General features: G+C 48.3%; 1 protein-coding gene across 1 annotated transcript in view; it reads right to left on the reverse strand.

Annotated features, from left to right (window-relative positions):
* CYB5A (cytochrome b5 type A) overlaps window positions 1–16545 on the reverse strand; it is a 45276-nt gene extending 28731 nt beyond the window's left edge. Inside the window, exon 1 of the mRNA XM_075314620.1 lies at window positions 16334–16545. Coding sequence (XP_075170735.1) covers window positions 16334–16456 — 123 coding nt within the window. The 5' untranslated portion in view covers window positions 16457–16545. The remainder of the gene's footprint in view (window positions 1–16333) is intronic.
* Window positions 16546–23586: the final 7041 nt, after the last annotated feature.

Raw genomic sequence — 23586 nt, forward strand, 5'->3', positions numbered from 1 at the left:
CAGACAAAAGGCTTACTGTGACATCTGACAAGCCAAAGGATATTACCAAGGAAACTTCACACTGAATTGTGTTTGGTACGGAAATACTACACTACCTCCAGTATAGGTAAGCAGTGCGGTGCACATTCCTCTTTTATTTTTCAAAGTATCCAAGCATATTAATGGCAAGTTGAGTGGAAGGAAAAAGTGCAAAAGCAACCGGGATAACTGCAGCCTGGATACGATTGTTAAGAGAAGGCAAATCAAAAATTTGGGGAAAATTCACAAGGAGTGGACTGCTGCTGTAGTCAGTGCTTCAAGAGACACCACACACAGTCGTATCAAGGACATGGGCTACAACGGTCGCATTCCTTGTGTCAAACCACTCATGACCAATAGACAATGCCAGAAGTGTCTTACCAGGAGCAAGGAGCAAAAGAACTGGACTGTTGCTCAGTGGTCCAAGGTGTTGTTTTCAGATGAAAGTAAATTTTGCATTTCATTTGGAAATGAAGGTCCCAGAGTCTGGAGGAAAAGTGGAGAGGCCACAATCAAAGCTGCGTGAGATCTAGTGTGAAGTTTCCACAATCAGTGATGGTTTGGGGAGCCATATCATCTGCTGGCGTAGGTCCACTGTATTTTATCAAGACCAAAGTAAGGGCAGCCATCTACCAGGAACTTTTAAAGCATTACAGGCTTCCCTCTGCCAACAAGCTTTTTGGAGATGGAAATTTCATTTTCCAGCAGGACTTGGTGTGACGACACAGACTTTTTCAATGTGTGTTGTGGGTTAAATTTCTTACATTAGCCAGACGTATTGTTCTTCTGTTTATTAACTCATGCTTGCTAAACTATTGTTTCTGCCAGACCTTTCTGAGCATTTATTGTAATGTAGTTGTATATTGCTAATCTAATGTAAATTACCTCAGTGGCCATTGTCTAGTCTGTGGATTGCAGACTACATGTAAATATCCTCAGTCTTTCTGTCCACATTTAAATGAACGTTATCCATGCAGCTTGAAATTATCCAATAAGTGAAGCAACCTTGTACAACCAATCCGATAAGGGCACAGTATATCCTAAGGGAAGGCGATGGCTATAAAAAGGGGACTTATTGGAGTCACCAGGGTTGATGGATTTTGCATGATCCAGTCTAAGCTCTTAGGAGCTGGCTAGGGGATCAGAACCAGGATGCCTTGTGGACTCGGTCTAGGGACTTTGGCTCCGACTAGAGGATCATTTTGCTACATGACTTCAATCTAGGGACTCCGATTCAGATTGGAGACCATAACCACAGCCTAGGGATTTCGACTCTGGCTGCCAGGATTATATCATATCATCATACCAGATACTAGTTACGGAAGAAAACCAGGTTGGGACAATTTGGTCACCTGGCTACAGAATTTGCACACCTCAGCCAGCTTCGAAAATCTGGCGTTATTCCATTCTCGGTGGGTGCCCGCCGAAAGCAGGGTGCTGCTGGATTGGAGTAAGTAGCCCTGGAAGCTCTGAGACACGGACATTCTAAATCCCTGGTGAGCCAGCGGAAGGGTGAGAAACTGTTGCCTGTTACATTTGTGTGTTTTGCTGGTTATGTGCTATGTGCCGTTAATTGTTTGGGGATCCAATAAAGTCTTAATATTGTGATTCCCTCACCCTGTGTTGTCTGAGTAGTGTTCCGCCCACGGTTAAGGAGGTCGGGCGTTCAGTTGGGATGAGCCCTGGGCCATGCTGTCTTTCTAAAGGCGGCTGGGCCAGAAGATGAGAGCACCCACTGACCCCTGTGCCTCTACACTTGCCACCTGTCCACATTGCCAAAAGTACCAACACCTGGTTTAATAACCACAGTATCACTGTGCTTGACTGGCCAGCAAACTCGCCTGACCTAAACCCCAAGCAGAATCTATGGGGTATTGTCAAGAGGAAGGTGAGACACCAGACCCAACAATGTAGACGAGCTGACGGCTGCTATCAAAGCAATCTGGGCTTCCATAACACCTCAGCAGTGCCACAGGCTGATCGCCTCCATGCCACACTGATGCAGTTTCATGCAAAAGGAGCCCCCCGACCAAGTATTGAGTGCATTTACAGTACAGACTTTTCAGTAGGCACCAACATTTGAGATTAAAATATTTTTTCATTTGATCTCTTTATATAACACAGTTTGTCGGGGTTTCTGCATAAATGAGCAGCTTCTCAGAGGCAAGTGGATAAGGATTATTGGCAGAGGGTGTTTGGAAAACTCTAGACCAAGCAAACTAACAGAAGAATATGAGTAATCATGTCAAAATTCGAACAAAAAAAAAAAATGAATTGAAACTCAAGAACTTATGCAACTCCAGATTAACTATATACTGACATAAAGAACTGTCGTGATTTCAAAACAGTCCAAGAGGTAATCCTGTAACAAAATCTATGCGGTATGGAAGGTATAACCACAATGATGGGTGTAAACTAGCAGCCCAGGATCATATGTACACAGTGTGAAAACTTCAATATTGAACATATTCTTATCAATGCACACAACAGACCATTATCTTCAAAAACCTCCCTATTTTTTTTTTTTTTAAAAAAAAAAGACAAAAAAAAAAAAAACCACAGCTGAGAAAATATCTGTCTATAGGCTGCACTACAGATTATACGTTCTCCGTGGCCAGGCTACATGACTAAGCAAAACTGAAGCCAAGATGGAGAAAATAAAATAACTCCATGTAAAAGGTAGATTAGGCAACATTCAGAGCCGTGTTCCACGTGCTTAACTTCACCCTTGAACTGCATAGATAAAATGTGTCACAGAGCAAAGGTTTCACAAGTACAGAAAAAGCCAAGGCTCTGAAGAATTTAGAAACCTTATAGAACCTTTAAACATAGCAAAAGCAGTTTGCTGACAGTAATCATTCAGATACTCTCACTGTGTGGTAGAAGAAACCCCCCTCACAGTGATGTATCCGTCAGAGGTTATCATAGTCTTAAGCTCCTCACACACAATGTCGGCCGAACACGAATATATGGAAGGGTATGGCCGACACTCTAATGTGTATGGAGCCTCAAACAATTAAGGATCCAAGTCATGTCATGATTTCGGACCAGCAATAATTTTTGGTCAAACACAGAGTAGCTGTCGCTAGATATTTCTGGTGACAGCTCCCACAGAGAACAGCTCTCGGCAAAGATGGCTGCCAGCAGAACAATGGTCACCCATCTAAGATGCAAGCCGTGCTATAAAGGTGGGTTCACACTTGTGTTTGGTAATTCCATTTGTCTGTTCTGTTTTAGGAACAATCAAAATTAATTCCCAAAACTTTCTGGTCAGGCAGAACGTGAAGGATGCAGCATTTCATTGGCTTCAGGGGTCATGTCAGATTGTTGATGCCAAATGACCAGTGGGTGACACTACAGTGTCAGTCCCAATAAGCGAGTGTTTCTGTATAAATTCCTTACCCTAGGCTCAAACACATGTAAAGTAAGGAGAAACCCCTTTATTGAATTCTATGCGACTGATACAAGTCTTCAAACTCGCCAACAGGCAGCCTCATAGTTTTCAACTTAAAAGACACATATCCATCAAGTTCAATATATACGGTAATCTAACATGGAGACACAATGGAAGGCAAAAAAACCCAGGATACAGATGTGTATTGCCCCAAATTCCTTCCCAACTCCAAATATAACAAAACTGGTTCCAAGGATCGGCGTCCCATCCCAAATCTAGCACCCTGCAACCCCAAAACGTTTCTGGCATGCCCAGAAATGGCATGTTATACCCCCTGAATAGGATCACATTTGCCTTGGGATGGGGAGATTGGAGTAAAATGCTGAAGACCTAAAGGGTCGATTTACAACTGAAGCATTTTGTAACTTACAGCTTGTTCAAGCCACCAATGTCAGCAGCTATACAGTGGACACAATGTCACAGCGCCGCCCTCTGAGACAGTGCAGAACACCGCTTGGAGCCACGATGTGTATATTTCCTCATAGTAGATGTGGACCTAGGTTCCCCTATGCATTCCAATACTGTTCTCTGAAGAAGACTGGCAAAAGCTTAGGCAAAACCATTTTTTTTTTTTATTTCTTATATTTAGAGATTATTTTATTAGTCATGTTTAGAGATGCGTGAACCTGAAGTTCAGTGTTGGGTACAAACTCATACTTTTCCAAAAAAACAAAGTTGGGGTTCGGAGTTCGGGTCCTTTATGAATGCAAACCACTCGTGAGCATCGCTATGGTTGGGTACGCTCGGTGCTCAGCCCAGTGTGAGCAGATTGCAGTGTTGAACGGCTCTCACTGGGGGGTAACAACAGCGAGATCAGATGTACTGTACACCAGAAAAAAAAAAAAAAAAAATATATGATTGAGGATCCAAATCTATTGAGAACACAATTTATCTGTGCCAAATTACCATAGAACATCTTTGGATTCTCAACATTTTAAATGGGAGTTAAAATTTAGAAAGGAAAAATACCGTGGTCCATCTTTGAGAAAATTTAGTGCCTTTATTAATACATATTAAAAACAATTTCATGTACATATTCCAGACAACCGTCCTGCCTCGTCCAGAATATGTACTGTACGTGACTTTTTTTTTTTTTTAATATGAAGCAATAAAGGCACACATTTTTATGAAAGACGGACCACGGGATTTTTCCTTTCTAACTTTTGTCTCGCAGGTGGATGCCGGCCATACAGTCCCTGCTCCGCGGATCCATAGTTGGATCGATGAGCTCTCTAAACCTCCTTTTGATTCAGTTTTTAAATTGAATACTTTTTGTGTATCTGTAAGTTTTAAATCCAAGTCATGTCCTAATATTTCTGATTAAAATGTGAAATAATTTTTATGTTACTCTCGCACTCCTGCACTTATGTGCTGGGTGCATTTATCTTTTGCAGTTATCGGACTGAACACTTCAAAACAATTGGGAATACATAAGGCCACAATAACAGCCCTGTAAATTAGGACATATATTGTTTTACCCTTGAAGCTTAAATGCAATGGCTGGCCTTGCTGTAAGGCAGTGACACGAGGCCATTCTACGCAAGAAGCCAGGCAGAGATGGGAGAACGTAACTTCAGCAGTGGACATTGAACATCATGCTGCTGTTTAATTCAGGACAGGACTTTGACACTTTCTGTAAGATATGAGTATCTAGAATCGAAAACTAAAAGGAGTGAACGCTCATATGGCACATTATTGAAGGGACCTAGGAGTTCATGTGTTTGCACAGTCTCCGTGTGTGGTTAGACAATCTTATTTCTTCTGTGTAAAAGTGAATGTGTGATATTTTGTATGATTAAGGCCATGTTCACATTACCGTTGTTTAGGATCAGTCACTGATAAACAACGCAATCCGTTTGGTGGATTCCGTTGTTTCCCATACACTTGTATGAGCGGCGGATTGTGACTGATGACCCTGCGATGCATGCGGCACATTAGTTGTTTACTGACTGACCGTCGGGTAGCAGGGACGCAGCATGCAACTTTTTTTGTTGCGGCCAAAAAAAAAAAAAAAAAAAAAAAAGCACCCCGCAGGATTCCGTCAGGAGGCATAATGTAAGTCTATGGTGCAGTATTCCATTATCCTGCGTCATGCGACAAATTCCAGTGCAGGAATCCATCACGTTTTACTGATCATGCCCAGCAGAACATCCAGAATCATGTAAAAATCAAAAAATCAGTTCCTCTCTCCCCCCCCCATGCAGGTTTTAAACTGAAATCATTGCACCATCGGAATCCGTTCTTTGTGAACGATTTCATGCATTTCTTGTCACATGTTGTACAATGCATCAGTCCCATGCGTCAAGCAACGCATGATACTGATGCAAAACAACGGAAATGTGAACATAGCCTAAATCTTATAGCCTCTAGTAGAGGATGCAGGATGGCCAAACTTTCGAATTTACTTTGATGGCTGTCAAATGCAACAACACAACACTTAGAGCCCTGTATGAGAAAAATTAGACTCCTCTCCATACATGTGAAACTGATCGACATATATGGTAGTTTGTGACCTATAAAACAAAAATACACTTTAATTTCTTTTAAATACCCTTCTATCATTTACCACTATACATTGAATCAAGTAAAACAATATAGGAATAGACATCTCATCGCAAATGCAGAAAAATACTCCAATTTTGGACACCGATATAATTCTTACTTCCTTGTTTTAAGGGATTATATAATTTTGTCATTTATTGATTCCATGTGGTATCTTGGTGGTGCTGTGTAGGTTGTGTGATAGAATAAGGGCGGCTTTGCACGTTGCAACATCGCACGTGCGATGTCGGTGGGGTCAAATCGAAAGTGACGCACATCCGGCATCAACTTTCGACATCGTTGTAAATCCTAGATGATACGATGAACGGCGCAAAAGCGTCGTTATCGTATCATCGGTGCAGGCTCCGACATTTCCATAATGCCGATGCCACGACAGGTACGATGTAGTTCCTCGTTCCTGCGGCTGCACACATCGCTGTGTGTGAAGCCGCAGGAGCGAGGAACATCTCCTACTGGCGTCACAGCGGCTCCCGTAGAATATGCGGAAGGAAGGAGGTGGGCGGGATGTTTACATCATGCTCATCTCCGCCCCTCCGCCGCCTGCTGTGTGACGTCACTATGACGCCGCACGACCCGCCCCCTTAATAAGGAGGCGGGTCGCCGGCCAGAGTGACGGTCGCAGGGCAGGCGAGTGCATGTGAAGCTGGCGTAGCGATAATGTTCGCTACGCCAGCTATCACAAGATATCGTACCTGCGACGGGGGCGGGGACTATCACGTGCGACATCGCAGCATCGGCTTGCGCTGTCGCAACGTGCAAAGCCCGCCTTAGTGTCCTCCCCCTCCTGGCAGTTGACAATATAAGTCCTCCTTACTGAACCTGCAGAAGTAGTGTTTTGCCTGTGCCTTCCCTACATATTTTACAGCAGAATAAAAATACTTCTCTTAGCCTTTCTTGGAGTAGTAAAACATAGTTGTAGTACTCAAATTATAATGTCAAGGCAAACTTAAAGAGAACTTGTCAGCAGGCTTTAGTAATGTAGAGTAAAGACATGGCTGTTCTGGAGCTGTAATACTGAATAATTAATACCTTTGGTGAAGAAATCCACTTTATGGTTCTTCTCTAATCAACATTAAAGGGAACCTGTCAGTAGAAATTTTGCCCTAAACCTAAAAGTTTCCCGTTCTGCAGCTCCTGGGCTGCATTCTAGCAAGGTTCCTATAGTTTTTGTGCCCCCTGTTAGACCAAATTAAATATTTTAAAAAGTTGTACCTTTTGGTATGCAAATCTTCTAAATTATCCATGGGAGCGGGCTGTCTATTGTCCGTTACTGTCCCTCCTGCCGATTTACGCCGTCCCCCAACACTCCATTTCATACCTCCAGGACGCCGCCCAGTGCACCCGAGGTCCCGAGCATGCGCCGTGCGAGTGTACCGGGACTGTGCACTATGTGCACAGTGTGATCGCTGGTGACGTTTGCGCAGGAACGAGATTATGCGCGGCGCTGTGATTGTCATCAGCAAGTGTCCGCCCATAATCTCGTGCCCGCCCTTTCCCCTCTGCCTCCAACGTTCTGCGCAAGCGCTGGCCAGATGACCCGACGTCACCTCTTTCCCATCTTGCCCTGGAGCAGAAAATAGATGGGAGGAGCGGAGCAGGACACCACCGGTTACGAGAGGTGATGTCAGGTCATCTGGCCAGCGCTTGCGCAGAACGCTGGAGGCAGAGGGGAAAGGGCGGGTACTTGATGGCAATCCCAGCGCCGCACATAATCTTGTGCCTGCGCAAATGTCACCAGCGGTCACACTGTGCACACAGTCCCGGTACAGTCGTATGGCACATGCACGGGACCTCGGGCGCACTGTCCGGCGTCCTGGAGGTATGAAATGGAGCGTGGGGGGGGGGGGGGGGGGAGAAACGGCATAAATCGGCAGGAGGGTCAGTAACGGACACCAGACAGCCCGCCATCATGGATAATTTAGAAGATTAGCATACCAAAAGGTACAACTTTATAAAGTATTTAATTTGGTCTAAAAAGGGGCACAAAAACTATAGGAACCTTACTAGAATGCAGCCCACGAGCTGCAGAACGGGAAACTTTTAGGTTTAAAGCAAAATTTCTACTGACAGGTTCCCTTTAATGTTTCCTGCCAATTAGGTTTTGGTGTACAGGGGCTGTGCACTGGGTCTTCTCCTCCCTGTCTGATTCCCCAACCTCTCTGCCCAATAACAGACAAGGAGGAAAACACTGAGTAAAAGGCGGCCCCTGTGCACTAAAATCTATTTGTCAGGAACCTTCAAATGCTGATTAAAGAAGAACAAAGAAGAATTGTGCTGAAACATAGGCTCATTTATAAGTAGGCCACATTTAAGGTGGCTTTACACACTGCAACATCACAAACGACATCGCTGTAACGTCACCGGTTTTGTGATGTAATAGCGACCTCCCCAGCGACATTGCAGTGTGTGAAACACATCAGCGACCTGGCCCCTGCTGTGAAGTTGTGATCGCTACAAATCGTTCAGGACCATTATTTGGTCCTTTGTTTCCCGCTGTGCAGCAAAGTAGTGTGTAAAGGGGACTTTACAGCGACTTCGTTAGCGACTTCCCTTTCAAAAAGCTGCTTTACAACGTCCCCAATGACTAGCTAGGTCGTTCTGCAGGTCCGGATCGCTGTTGTGTCGTTTTCCAGGTATGCCTGTTTGACAGCTCACCAGAGACTTTGTAGCGATCCCGGCCAGGTTGGGATCGCTGGAGGGATCTCTAGAAAGTCTCCGTGTGTAAAGGGGCCTTTAGACAAACCAATCATGGCCGTTAAAAAAACCCACCAATCTGCCACAAGCAAGCCGATTGTCAATTGTTTTATGACCTGTTTAAGGCTATGTGCGCACACAGCGGATTGGTTTCTAAAGCGAAAAATGCACATACCTGTGGAAAAAACGCACCAAAACCAAACCGCATGCGGTTTTACCACGTTATGCTGCGTTTTTGGTGCGGATTTACCACGTTTTTGCCTGCGGTTTTGTCCCTGCGGATTTTTAACATTGTCAATAGCAAAACGCAGGGAAAAACACAGAAGAGAAGGGACATGTTGCTTCTTTTTGCTGCAGAAATTGTGCAGCAAAACCTGTAAGGAAAATAGACGCAACGTGAGCACAGCATTTTGGATTTCTCATAGACTTCCCTGGCGAGGGACTCTATGAAGCTTATGAAGAAAAACTGTACCAATTCTGCAGCAAAACCGCAGTGTGCGAACAGGGCCTAAAACATGCTGACTGTACTGTGCACAGAACAATCACGATCATTCTCTGCATATACAACTTCATGTTTTCGACAGCACATCATCTGTTTACAGAGGTGGAGAAAAAAAAAAAGGGGATGTACTACGGCACAAATAGTATTTTACACTTCCACAAAATAGCAGGGGTCTGTGCATTTTCACATAAGATCTTTTGATTTCCTTTGTGGTGTCCTTTGTTTTGAGGAGAACAGCCACAGACTGTGTGTGGCACGAGTACACACTTACAGAGGGTACAGAAAGTATACAGACCCCTTTACATTTTTCACTCTGTTTCAATAGTGTGAAAAACTTGTATCATTTCCAAGAAGACTTATGGCTCTACTAGCTCAAAATGGTGCTTCTACTCAATACTGAGCAAAGGGTCTGAATACTTATGACAACGTGATATTTCAGTTTTTCTTGTTTTATAAATTTGCACAAATTTCTACATTTTTTTTTCTATGAAGACGAGGTGCAGAGTGAATGAACATTTTTGAATTTACCAAACGGCTGCAATGAAACAGAGTGTGAAAAATTTAAAGGGGTCTGAATACTTTCCGTACTAGTGATGGGCAGTACGGCTCTTTAGTGATCCGGTTCCTATGGCTCCGTTCACCAAAAAGAGCCGGCTCTTTCAGCTCGTTCTCGGCTCCTTATTAAATATGTGTTCACCCCAGGTGAACACATATTTAAGATTATAGAAACGCTGCCAAAGCCCCTCCCACCCGCAGCGAAGCCCGCCCACTTACAAGCGGCCAATTAGATTGCTGAGTAGGCGGAGTTTAGCCACGGGTGGGTGGGGTTTTGACTGCGAAAAGAGCCGTTTAGTGATTTCAGTGGCTCCTGTCGTTCACAGCAGGGAGCCGGATCTTTGTGTCGGATCGTTCGCGACCGACATCACTATTCCGTACCCAATATGATGTGATACATATAAACAGGGAGTGGTGCTCTGTTTTTGCTGGATTTGCAGTCTAGCTACTGGCTTCTTCATTAGGCTTCTTTGTGTTCACCGGCTGATCTTGTAGGTTTTTAAAACCCAGAAAAGATGCAGTGTAGTGTAGGACCCAGCAAAGGAGGGTGCCGTGAAGGGGCGCTGGGCTGGTATTACAATGACCATTATAATATTCCAAATACCTCCAGTTATGTTTTAAGGTAGGATGTGATTACCAGTTTTGATTTTATTTTTTGTAAAATTATGGTTTACTGATCATAGAAGTTTGAAAGAGGCTTTATATAACAGGAGCTGTAATCTGGGGAAGCTAGCTGTAATCCTGCGGAAAGAACACAGCCTCACCTATGACTGTAACCACAATGATCGAGCCAAGATCACCTTTGTACAGAATGCAGTGTTTGCTCACCACGTACTGATGCAAGTCACGGTCACAACAGATAAAACTACTAAGTTATACTATAATGAATTCACGTGAACTACACTGAACTCCGATTAAAATCACAATAGAAAAACAATTTTTGCCATGATAAATGAGAACTCGTGTGCCCTCCTGTCATACAGGGGAAAAAAAAAACAGTTGCTATTGCAATAATTTTCTGAGAGGAATACTTTATTTTCTGGAGTAATTTCAAGGGCACCAACACTTTTGGCCATGACTGTGTTATATGCAATAAAGTAAAAAATAAAATAAAAACCCTCTCCAAGGCTATATCACTAAGACGGGGATATTGTAGCTTGTTACACTTTTTGTAAGACGGAGAATAATTATATCTAGATGAGATCAATCGGGGTCCTATTTCCCACTCAGTGTAATCTGTCATGTGGACACCAACTAAACCTCTGTGACTAAGCATGGTAACAACTGGATGATTGCTCCAGGCCGTGGCATGTGTCTAAGGAAAGTCAATAATATGTAAAAGCAGAATAAGCTCAGCCTCTGAATGTAGGAAGGTTACTAAAGGTGGCTATGATACGGTATTAGCCAAAAGTAGCCGCTAGATGAACAAGCACAAGGTGAATGGGGCATTGACCAACATAACCGTACACATTTTAGTGCACATCGGCTGATAATAGGCAATAGAGAGGCAATACGTGACCAATAACACTGGAGAAAAATGGATAATCTTTCTGGGAATTCTTTCATGGAAGAGGATTCTATTATGTCATGAAAATTCAAACATGATTTGGTTGAAACTGTTCATTCTGATGTTTTTTTGGATAGTCCCAGGATTATAGACTGTGGATCGGCCAGAATGATAAGACTGTATCATTGTAACTGTGCTGCCTCATTCTGAATACAGGCACAGGTCACATGTTCAGGATTTGCTCCAGAATCTACATCGCAAATCCTCAACAATTTACACTACAATACAGTGGAACCACAAAGACACACATTATTCTCACCTATCCTCCATCGGCGGCCTCTTCCCTGGTTCTCGCAGTCCGCAGGTATGTGGATCCGGTAACAATCGCAGCCGATGCAGGGGCTGTTGCTGTCAGTGCTTCCCAAAGGCAGCGCGCTGACCAATCAGAGGCAAGCCGCTCATGCCAATGACGTCAGCTGCTGAAGCACTGACAGCGGCAGCCGCTATATCGGTCGCGATGGTTACCGGATCCACATGCCTGCGGACTGCAAGAAACAGGGAAGAGGCCGCCGAGGACGGAGGATAGGTGAACATAAAATGTGTGTTTGTGTGTTGGCACAATAGGAGACCAGGATAGGACATTGCTACAAGTTGTGGAATGAATTATCTGAGGTTTCAATTATTTCCTATGGAAATTTTGCTTTGCTAGACGAGTAACTTGGTTTACGAGCACACTCCCAAAACGGATTGTTCTCATAAACCAAGGTTCCACTGTACAAGCAAATCCAATTCATGTTACAGAAAAAAAAAAATCTGCACAGATATGAATGCACGGTGTGGATTTACATTTGTGGATATTACCCCATTCAATGATTTGTAAGCAAGTAAGGTGAAACCGGCAATTAACACATGGGGATTCTGTAGGCTGCTTTGTGGATTACAAAATCAGAGGAAATTTGCAGGAATATATGAACATGGTCTTAGGAAATGGAGGCATAAACACACTAAGGCCCTGTGCGCACGCTGCAGTTTTTACCACGGTTTTGCTGCAGAAAATGTTCATAACCTTGCTGCAATCATTCCCCAGCAAAACCTATGGTAAAAAAAAAAAAAAATGCTGTGCGCACACTGCGCTTTTTTTTCACCAACAGGATTTGTTGCATGTTTTCTGCAGCAAAAAAAAATTGCATGTCACTTCTTTTCCGCAGGTACCTGTGGTTTTTGCCATAGATAATGGTCAAAAACCGCAGGGAACAACCCACGGAAAAAACCGCCTGCGGTTTTCAGGTGCGGTTTTGCTGCGGTTTTTTATCGCAGGTGCGGTAATCTTTCAGAGGGTGCGGAATTTTCTTAAGAAAATTCCATTCTCTAGTGCGCACATTGCCTAAATTAGTTAATGTGTAGCATTACTACTCATAACTGGTTTACAAGCAGCACCCCCCACACACTCAGTGGTAGATGCCAAGCGCCCCACTCCCCCAGCAGTGGGTGACAAGCAGCGCCCCCCCCCTTTCCCAGCAGTGGGTGACAAGCAGCGCCCCCGCCTCCCCCAGCAGTGGGTGACAAGCAGCGCCCCCCCCCTCCCCCAGCAGTGGGTGACAAGCAGCGCCCCCCCGTCCCCCAGCAGTGGGTGACAAGCAGCGCCTCCCCCTCCCCCTGCAGTGGGTGACAAGCAGCGCCTCCCCCTCCCCCAGCAGTGGGTGACAAGCAGCGCCTCCCCCTCCCCCAGCAGTGGGTGACAAGCAGCGCCTCCCCCTCCCCCAGCAGTGGGTGACAAGCAGCGCCTCCCCCTCCCCCAGCAGTGGGTGACAAGCAGCGCCTCCCCCTCCCCCAGCAGTGGGTGACAAGCAGCGCCTCCCCCTCCCCCAGCAGTGGGTGACAAGCAGCGCCTCCCCCTCCCCCAGCAGTGGGTGACAAGCAGCGCCTCCCCCTCCCCCAGCAGTGGGTGACAAGCAGCGCCTCCCCCTCCCCCAGCAGTGGGTGACAAGCAGCGCCTCCCCCTCCCCCAGCAGTGGGTGACAAGCAGCGCCTCCCCCTCCCCCAGCAGTGGGTGACAAGCAGCGCCTCCCCCTCCCCCAGCAGTGGGTGACAAGCAGCGCCTCCCCCTCCCCCAGCAGTGGGTGACAAGCAGCGCCTCCCCCTCCCCCAGCAGTGGGTGACAAGCAGCGCCTCCCCCCTCCCCCAGCAGTGGGTGACAAGCAGCGCCTCCCCCTCCCCCAGCAGTGGGTGACAAGCAGCGCCTCCCCCTCCCCCAGCAGTGGGTGACAAGCAGCGCCTCCCCCTCCCCCAGCAGTGGGTGACAAGCAGCGCCTCCCCCTCCCCCAGCAGTGGGTGACAAGCAGCGCCTCCCCCTCCCCCAGCAGTGGGTGACAAGCAGCGCCTCCCCCTCCCCCAGCAGTGGGTGACAAGCAGCGCCTCCCCCTCCCCCAGCAGTGGGTGACAAGCAGCGCCTCCCCCTCCCCCAGCAGTGGGTGACAAGCAGCGCCTCCCCCTCCCCCAGCAGTGGGTGACAAGCAGCGCCTCCCCCTCCCCCAGCAGTGGGTGACAAGCAGCGCCTCCCCCTCCCCCAGCAGTGGGTGACAAGCAGCGCCTCCCCCTCCCCCCAGCAGTGGGTGACAAGCAGCGCCTCCCCCTCCCCCAGCAGTGGGTGACAAGCAGCGCCTCCCCCTCCCCCAGCAGTGGGTGACAAGCAGCGCCTCCCCCTCCCCCAGCAGTGGGTGACAAGCAGCGCCTCCCCCTCCCCCAGCAGTGGGTGACAAGCAGCGCCTCCCCCTCCCCCAGCAGTGGGTGACAAGCAGCGCCTCCCCCTCCCCCAGCAGTGGGTGACAAGCAGCGCCTCCCCCTCCCCCAGCAGTGGGTGACAAGCAGCGCCTCCCCCTCCCCCAGCAGTGGGTGACAAGCAGCGCCTCCCCCTCCCCCAGCAGTGGGTGACAAGCAGCGCCTCCCCCTCCCCCAGCAGTGGGTGACAAGCAGCGCCTCCCCCTCCCCCAGCAGTGGGTGACAAGCAGCGCCTCCCCCTCCCCCAGCAGTGGGTGACAAGCAGCGCCTCCCCCTCCCCCAGCAGTGGGTGACAAGCAGCGCCTCCCCCTCCCCCAGCAGTGGGTGACAAGCAGCGCCTCCCCCTCCCCCAGCAGTGGGTGACAAGCAGCGCCTCCCCCTCCCCCAGCAGTGGGTGACAAGCAGCGCCTCCCCCTCCCCCAGCAGTGGGTGACAAGCAGCGCCTCCCCCTCCCCCAGCAGTGGGTGACAAGCAGCGCCTCCCCCTCCCCCAGCAGTGGGTGACAAGCAGCGCCTCCCCCTCCCCCAGCAGTGGGTGACAAGCAGCGCCTCCCCCCTCCCCCAGCAGTGGGTGACAAGCAGCGCCTCCCCCTCCCCCAGCAGTGGGTGACAAGCAGCGCCTCCCCCTCCCCCAGCAGTGGGTGACAAGCAGCGCCTCCCCCTCCCCCAGCAGTGGGTGACAAGCAGCGCCTCCCCCTCCCCCAGCAGTGGGTGACAAGCAGCGCCTCCCCCTCCCCCAGCAGTGGGTGACAAGCAGCGCCTCCCCCTCCCCCAGCAGTGGGTGACAAGCAGCGCCTCCCCCCTCCCCCAGCAGTGGGTGACAAGCAGCGCCTCCCCCTCCCCCAGCAGTGGGTGACAAGCAGCGCCTCCCCCTCCCCCAGCAGTGGGTGACAAGCAGCGCCTCCCCCTCCCCCAGCAGTGGGTGACAAGCAGCGCCTCCCCCTCCCCCAGCAGTGGGTGACAAGCAGCGCCTCCCCCTCCCCCAGCAGTGGGTGACAAGCAGCGCCTCCCCCTCCCCCAGCAGTGGGTGACAAGCAGCGCCTCCCCCTCCCCCAGCAGTGGGTGACAAGCAGCGCCTCCCCCTCCCCCAGCAGTGGGTGACAAGCAGCGCCTCCCCCTCCCCCAGCAGTGGGTGACAAGCAGCGCCTCCCCCTCCCCCAGCAGTGGGTGACAAGCAGCGCCTCCCCCTCCCCCAGCAGTGGGTGACAAGCAGCGCCTCCCCCTCCCCCAGCAGTGGGTGACAAGCAGCGCCTCCCCCTCCCCCAGCAGTGGGTGACAAGCAGCGCCTCCCCCTCCCCCAGCAGTGGGTGACAAGCAGCGCCTCCCCCTCCCCCAGCAGTGGGTGACAAGCAGCGCCTCCCCCTCCCCCAGCAGTGGGTGACAAGCAGCGCCTCCCCCTCCCCCAGCAGTGGGTGACAAGCAGCGCCTCCCCCTCCCCCAGCAGTGGGTGACAAGCAGCGCCTCCCCCCTCCCCCAGCAGTGGGTGACAAGCAGCGCCTCCCCCTCCCCCAGCAGTGGGTGACAAGCAGCGCCTCCCCCTCCCCCAGCAGTGGGTGACAAGCAGCGCCTCCCCCTCCCCCAGCAGTGGGTGACAAGCAGCGCCTCCCCCTCCCCCAGCAGTGGGTGACAAGCAGCGCCTCCCCCTCCCCCAGCAGTGGGTGACAAGCAGCGCCCCCCCCTCCCCCAGCAGTGGGTGACAAGCAGCGCCCCCCCCTCCCCCAGCAGTGGGTGACAAGCAGCGCCCCCCCCTCCCCCAGCAGTGGGTGACAAGCAGCGCCCCCCCTCCCCCAGCAGTGGGTGACAAGCAGCGCCCCCCCTCCCCCAGCAGTGGGTGACAAGCAGCGCCCCCCCTCCCCCAGCAGTGGGTGACAAGCAGCGCCCCCCCTCCCCCAGCAGTGGGTGACAAGCAGCGCCCCCCCCTCCCCCAGCAGTGGGTGACAAGCAGCGCCCCCCCTCCCCCAGCAGTGGGTGACAAGCAGCGCCCCCCCCCTCCCCCAGCAGTGGGTGACAAGCAGCGCCCCCCCTCCCCCAGCAGTGGATCACCAGCTCCCCCATTCCTGGCTCTGTCGCCCGGACTCCTTCCTGACAGCCCCATGTGATCGCTCCTAGCAGTCATTTCTGTGGCCGTGTGATGGCTGCAGCCTCCTCTGTGGTGGGGGACACCTCACAGCACCCCCATACCCTGAGTGGACAGGACGCGCTCCGCAGACCTCCTCCAGCCTTGTACAGTCAGGTCGGGGCTCAGGCTGCCGCGGCCCACTCACCTCCTCCAGGAACCGGGTGACATCGTACACCTTGTGGTGTATGATGATCCAGGTGCTCTTGCTGTGATTGTGTTTCTGGATCTCGTCTAGGGTGTAATACTTCACGTCCTTCTGGTCGGCCATAATGTCACAGATCTGCCCGCAGCTCCCGCAGCCTCACCGTCCGTCCTGCTCACTGCTCCTTCCTGCACCGGGGACAACACTTCCCTCCCTTACCCTGAGGCGCCGTCCCATTGGTTCAAAGCAAGTCCCATAGTATCCAATCAGGACAGAAGGAAGTACTGGCTTTCTATTGGATATGAAAAATAATTGTGAATTGCTAATTGGCTGTTTTTAGGGGCGGGAAAGTTTCAGTGTAGGCGGCGCTGTGTACGTGAGGTGTCACCGTGCAGCTGAGTAGGTGGCGTCTCCTGTCAGCGCTGCGTACCTCCCTGTGTGTGGGGCGTCCGAGTTCAGACTGAAGTGCACGGTTCGTGTATAGATAGACCTGGGTGTAAGGTTCAGTCAGGAGCGCTGTGGTATATGGAGGGCAGGCTGTGTGCCACCAGATAACTATGTGCTAGTGACAATAGGGGCCTCCACATACAGGCATTTTTTATTTTTATTCATTTTGTAAAGATAAAAAAAATTGTGCTTCACCTGCCCCTCCATGAGGGAGAAGCACATAGGACCTCACCTCCACGAGAGAAGAACATGTAGGACCTCACCTCCATGAAGGAAAAGCATGTAGGACCTCACCTCCATGAGGGAAAAGCAAAAGCACATAGGACTTCACCTCCATGAGGGAAAAGCATGTAGGACCTCACCTCCATGAGGGAAAAGCAAAAGCACATAGGACCTCACCTCCATGAGGGAAAAGCATGTAGGACTTCACCTCCATGAGGGAAAAACACGTAGGACTTCACCTCCATGAGGGAAAAGCACGTAGGACTTCACCTCCATGAGGGAAAAGCACGTAGGACCTCCCCTCCATGAGGGAAAAACAGGTAGGACTTCACCTCCATGAGGGAAAAACACTTAGGACCTCCCCTCCATGAGGGAAAAGCACGTAGGACCTCCCCTCCATGAGGGAAAAACACGTAGGACTTCACCTCCATGAGGGAAAAACACGTAGGACCTCCCCTCCATGAGGGAAAAGCATGTAAGACTTCACCTTCATGAGGGAAAAACACGTAGGACTTCACCTCCATGAGGGAAAAACACGTAGGACCTCCCCTCCATGAGGGAAAAGCATGTAGGACTTAACCTCCATGAGGGAAAAACACGTAGGACTTCACCTCCATGAGGGAAAAACACGTAGGACCTCCCCTCCATGAGGGAAAAGCATGTAGGACTTAACCTCCATGAGGGAAAAACACGTAGGACTTCACCTCCATGAGGGAAAAACACGTAGGACCTCCCCTCCATGAGGGAAAAGCATGTAGGACTTCACCTCCATGAGGGAAAAACACGTAGGACTTCACCTCCATGAGGGAAAAACACGTAGGACCTCCCCTCCATGAGGGAAAAGCATGTAGGACTTCACCTCCATGAGGGAAAAACACGTAGGACTTCACCTCCATGAGGGAAAAACACGTAGGACCTCCCCTCCATGAGGGAAAAGCATGTAGGACTTCACCTCCATGAGGGAAAAACACGTAGGACTTCACCTCCATGAGGGAAAAACACATAGGACCTCACCTCCATGAGGGAAAAACACATAGGACCTCACCTCCATGAGGGAAAAACACGTAGGACCTCACCTCCATGAGGGAAAAGCATTGTAGGACTTCACCTCCATGAGGGAAAAACACGTAGGACTTCACCTCCATGAGGGAAAAGAACATAGGACCTCACCTCCATGAAGAAAAAGCACATAGGACCTAACCTCCATGAGGGAAAAGCACGTAGGACCTCACCTCCATGTGGGAGAAGCACATAGGACCTCCCATCCATGTGGGGGAAGCACATAGGACCACATCCATGAGGGAAAAGCACGTAGGACCTCACCTCCATGTGGGGGAAGCATGTAGGACTTCACATCCATGAGGGAAAAGCACGTAGGACCTCACATCCACGAGGGAAAAGCACATAGGACCTCCCCTCCATGAGGGAAAAGCACGTAGGACTGCACCTCACGTCCATGAGGGATAACCACATAGGACCTCACCTCCATGAGGGAAAAGCACATAAGACCTCACCTCCATATTTTAAAGTCCCATAGGACCTCAGTACATGATTGTGCCTACCGATACCTGGAGCAGGGGTTCTTGGCTGTGTTCAGATGGTGGAAACACACTTTTGCAGATTTTGTTGAGTTTCTATTTCATTACAGAGATTTTTCTGTGTAAATTTGTGGTGGACTCCATGAGGTCTCCGCCAGCAGTGACGTGCTCGTATTTTCTTTTTCACCAGGTGGTTTTCAAAACCCGAACAGAAATTTTTTTAAACAGAAATGCTAAAAAAAACCTGAACATATTCTCAGCAATATGGATTACTATTGAAATAAAGTCTTTCAAATGTTTTTGGAGTGGATTTGCTCCACAAACCTCCGTCTGAACACTGTGTTTGAGGATTGTTGACACCTCTAAATGAATCTTGAAATTTACTTAAAGGGAACCTGTCACCAGATTTTACTATAACTATAAGCTGCGACCACCACCATTGAGCTCTTATATACAGCATTAATTTCTAACATGCTGTATATAAGAGTGCAGGCCGCTGTGTAGAATGTAAAAATCACTTTATAATATTCACCTAAGGTTGCGATGCGGTGCATACTGGTCGGATGGGTGTCTCTGTTCTCCGGTACCATCGCTTCATCTTTCGGCCATCTTTGTCCTTCTTCTGAAGCCTGGGTGCATGACGCTTCCTACGTCATCCACACTAGCCGGCATTGAGGTCCCGCGCAGGCGCACTACAATACTTTGATCTGCCCTGCATAGAAAAAAGGAGGTTTTCAGCTCACCTGATCAGTGTATTCCAGGACTTGTGGGGTGCACGCGGTCCTTCAGACAGGCCAGTCTGGTGTAGAGATAGCAGGAAGGGAAAAATGGGCCCAGCACTAATATCCAATTAATAAAATGAAAAAAATCTTTAATCCAACATGGTTTTAAAATGGGGGGAATGAGATTCCATAACATACAAAAATGGGACATGAAACTTGACGCGTTTCGGACTTTACATATTAACGTCATTAGCCTGCAGACCTTTGGACTATAAAAATCATTGCTTTTTGAGCATGTACTTACTTATGATTAAGAACTCTTTTGTTTTTAATATGTAAAGTCCAAAACGCATCAAGTTTTATGCCCAATTTTGTATGTTATAGAATCTCATCCCCCCAATTTTAAAACCATATTGAATTAAAGATTTTTTCATTTTATTAATTGGATATTGGTGCTGGGCCCCTTTTCCCCTTCCTGCAGATCAAAGTGCGCCTGTGCAGGACCTCAATGCCGGCTAGTGTGGATGACGTAGAACGCGTCATGCACCCAGGCCAGAAGGCTGTATATAAGAGCTCAGTGGTGGTTGTCGCAGCTTATAGTCGCCAAATCTGGTGATTCCATTTAAAGGGATGTTCTGGTTTCAGAAAACCTCTGTCCCCCAACTGCAGTTTGTTTAACCCCTTCATGACGCTGCCAGTCTCTGTTTTTGAATTTTTTTTAATTCCCCTTCGTCCTAGAGCCATAACTTTTTATTTTTCTGTACACATAGACATTTAAAGGGGTTTGTTTTTTGTTAGACAAGTTGTATACTTGAAAAGGGGCAAAAAATTCCAAGCCAAGTATGGTGAAATTGTGAAAAAATAAAACATATTCCTGATTTTTTAGGAATTGTTTTTATGGCATACACTATGGTAAAAAATGACCTGGCAATATGATTCTCCTCAGCATGATTATAGTGATAACCAACATGTCCATTTTTTTATTTTATTTTAGTAGTAAGAACAAAAATCAGATACTTGTGTTAAAAAAAATAAATAAATAAATCTTGAATTGCCACCCTTTTCCAAGACCCAAAACGGTTTCATTTTTCGGACAATGGAGCTGTGTGATTGCATATTTTTGTGGGACAAGACGAAGTTTTGATTGATACTATACTGAACAAAAATATAAATGTGGCACTTTTGTTTTTAATCTCATTTTCATGAGCTGAATTCTAAGATCTAAGGAATTCACATGTAAAGTAATCATCCATTAGAACGGATCCAGCAGGAATCTGTTGGAAAAAAACAGTTGTGCAAAGACAAGTTTTTTTTTGTTTTTTTTTTTATCAATTTTGTAAAAAATTGATTTTGCAGGATCCAGGTTTTTTTTTTTAACATAGGAATCTACGAAAAACTGATCCATTAACTGATTGCAATTTAGCCATCCATTGTTCTTTATTTTGTAAAGGATCCATTTTTTTGCTTACTGGATCATTTTCAAATTGAAGATAAATAGCAATCAGTTAACAGTTCCATTTTCCATAGACTCCTATGTTAACAGAAAACGGATCCTGTAAAAATCAATATTTTCAAAATGGACAAAAAAGTTGTTTGTACAAGTTATTTTCGCCAACAACTTGCTGCCGGATTTGTTCTAATGGATGATTACCGGATATGTGAACTTTGCCTTAGTGAACTCTTCTCCTTTGCACAGATTATCCATCCAACTAAAAGGTGTGACATATCAAGATGCTGATTAGACAGTACGATTATTGTAGAAGGTATGCTTTCGGCTGGTCACAATAAAAGACCACTCTAAAGGCCCCGTCATACGCAGCGATATCGCTAGCGAGCGTACCCGCCCCCGTCGTTTGTGCGTCACGGGAAAATCGTTGCCTGTGACACATAATATTGTTTGGAGCCGTCACACGGATTTACCTGCCTGGTGACGTCGCTGTGGCCAGTGAACCGCCTCCTTTCTAAGGGGGCGGTTCGTGCAGCGTCACAGCGGCGTCACTAAGCGGCCGCCCAATAAAAGCGGAGGGGTGGAGATGAACGGCCGTAACATCCCGCCCACCTCCTTCCTTCCTCATTGCCGGCGGCCGCAGGTAAGCTGTAGTTCGTCGTTCCCGCGGTGTCACACGTAGCGATGTGTGCTGCCTCGGCAACGACGAACAACCTGCGACCTCAACAATCAACGATTTTTTGAAAATGAACGACTTGTCAACGATGGACGTTTTGGTGAGTATTTTCCATCATTAACGGTCGCTCGTTGGTGTCACACGCAACAACGTCGCTAACGATGCCGGATGTGTGTCACGGAATCCATGACCCTGGCGATATATCGTTAGATACGTCGTTGCGTGTGACGGGTCCTTAAGGCCTCTTTCAGACATCAGTTTTTTGCTGTCAGTCACAGTCAGAATCCGTCGAATTTTGAAAAAACAGATCAGGCGACTGATGCCGCTGGATCTGTTTTTTTCTCATCGACTTGTATTAGCGACTGATTGCAACGGATGGCCTCACGTTTCATCCGTCGTTCGAATGATGCGTCGAAAATTGTTTGTCCGGATGTGGGAGACGACATTCAAAGTAACGTTTTTTGTGTACGTCGAAAAATCAGACAGCAACGGATCCCTCGCCATCCATCGTTTGGTAGAATGAAAGCCTATGGGTGCAGGATCCGTCGTAATCCATCATATGATGGAATCCGGCGACGGATTCCATTTTTTTTAACTGAGCATGCTCCAATTATTATTATTTAGCCCCCAGCTAGTCGGATCCGTTGAAAAACTGATCCGTCGCATCAGTTTTGCCACAATCTGCGACGGACCCATTGATCCGTCGAGAAAACAGATTGTGACTGACGGCAAAAAACTGATGTGTGAAAGGGGCCTTAAATGTGCAGTTTTTACAGTATTGGGGGTGCGTGGGGGGGGGCAGAATCTGGTGTGATTATTACCATTTGCCATTCTGCCACCTGCCTTTTACAGTGAAAATGGCAATTCATACGTGAAGAGAACACCTCTTCACTGGGCCAGACACCATAGACAGTATTTGCCAACTCAAGTCGGTTACGACTATATCCTGCAGTCAGGTGGAGCCTGCGATGAGGATGACTAACGTGTAGATTAGCTTCACTGAGACTATTTCAGTTTGTGCAGAAATTATTTGGTTATACAAACCGATTATTATTGCAGTAGCTGTCTGTGGGGAGAGGTGGCTGGTCTCAGACGATCTTGGAGGTGAAGATGGTGGGCATTATCTCGGCAAAAAAATGCTCACTTAAACAAACTTAGGTAAATTTGTGTATGATATTTGAGAGAAAAAGGCCTTTTGTGTACATAGAAAAAGTCCTAGATCTTTGAGTTCAGTTCATGGAAAATGGGAGCAAAAACAAAAGTAGAAGCCAAAAAAGAAAAAGTTTATATGTCAGCTTACTCTTTCCAGCAGTGCACGGATCTTGTAGTGCAGCAAGTTCCAAAGATAAAAAAGTAATTGAAATGTAACGCTGAAAAATTCTTCTTAGGCTGGAATCACACTTGCGAGTGTAAAATCGGACCGAGTCTCATGCTAGAAAGTAGCATGAGCTCTGTTCAGTTCTTGATCAGTGTGCAATGCAACAGCAATGCGATTCTGTGATTTTTCAATTGATTGTAGTCCGTGTTTGATGCGTATGTTATCCGTTTTTATTCTCAGCAGCTATGTCATCTGCCATTCAGCTCTGCTACATGGCCGCTGACAGCAGACACAGACAGAGCCATGTAGCAGAGCTGAATGTCCGCTGACAGCAGACACAGACAGAGCCGCGGCATCAGAATGAAGTGGGATCAACTTCACCCAACTTCATTGTCATCCCACGGCTCTGTGTGTCGTGGCCTGATTTTCGGTCACCGGTGAAGGTCTCACCGGTGACCGCAAATCCCCTGAGTGACTGAAGCGATCTCTGCAATCAGCGGTGCCATCACTGAGGTTACCCGCGGCCACATCAGAAGTCCTCCACCTGAGATCTGTGGCCGCGGGTAACGTGAGTGACGGCACCGCTGATAGCGTGACTCACTTCAGTCGTTGCGGGGAGCTCACAGAGAGCGGTCGTGGTCTGTGACCGCTCTCTGTCAGCTTCTGGAGTAGCAGAGCTGAAAGCGTTGTGGGACCTCTGTGGATTACGTCGGACCTGGAGGGGTATTTGGGGACTTGAATAAAGTGGAGAAAGAGGGTTTTTTTTTGTCATTTATTTCAAATAAAGGATTTTTGGGTTTATGTTTTTATTTTCTTTAACTTACAGGTTAATAATGGAAGGTATCTCGGGGAGATGCCTGCCATGATTAACCTAGGACTTAATGGC

The sequence above is a fragment of the Anomaloglossus baeobatrachus genome, chromosome 6 (assembly GCF_048569485.1).
Source record: "Anomaloglossus baeobatrachus isolate aAnoBae1 chromosome 6, aAnoBae1.hap1, whole genome shotgun sequence".
NCBI classification, from domain to species: domain Eukaryota; kingdom Metazoa; phylum Chordata; class Amphibia; order Anura; family Aromobatidae; genus Anomaloglossus; species Anomaloglossus baeobatrachus.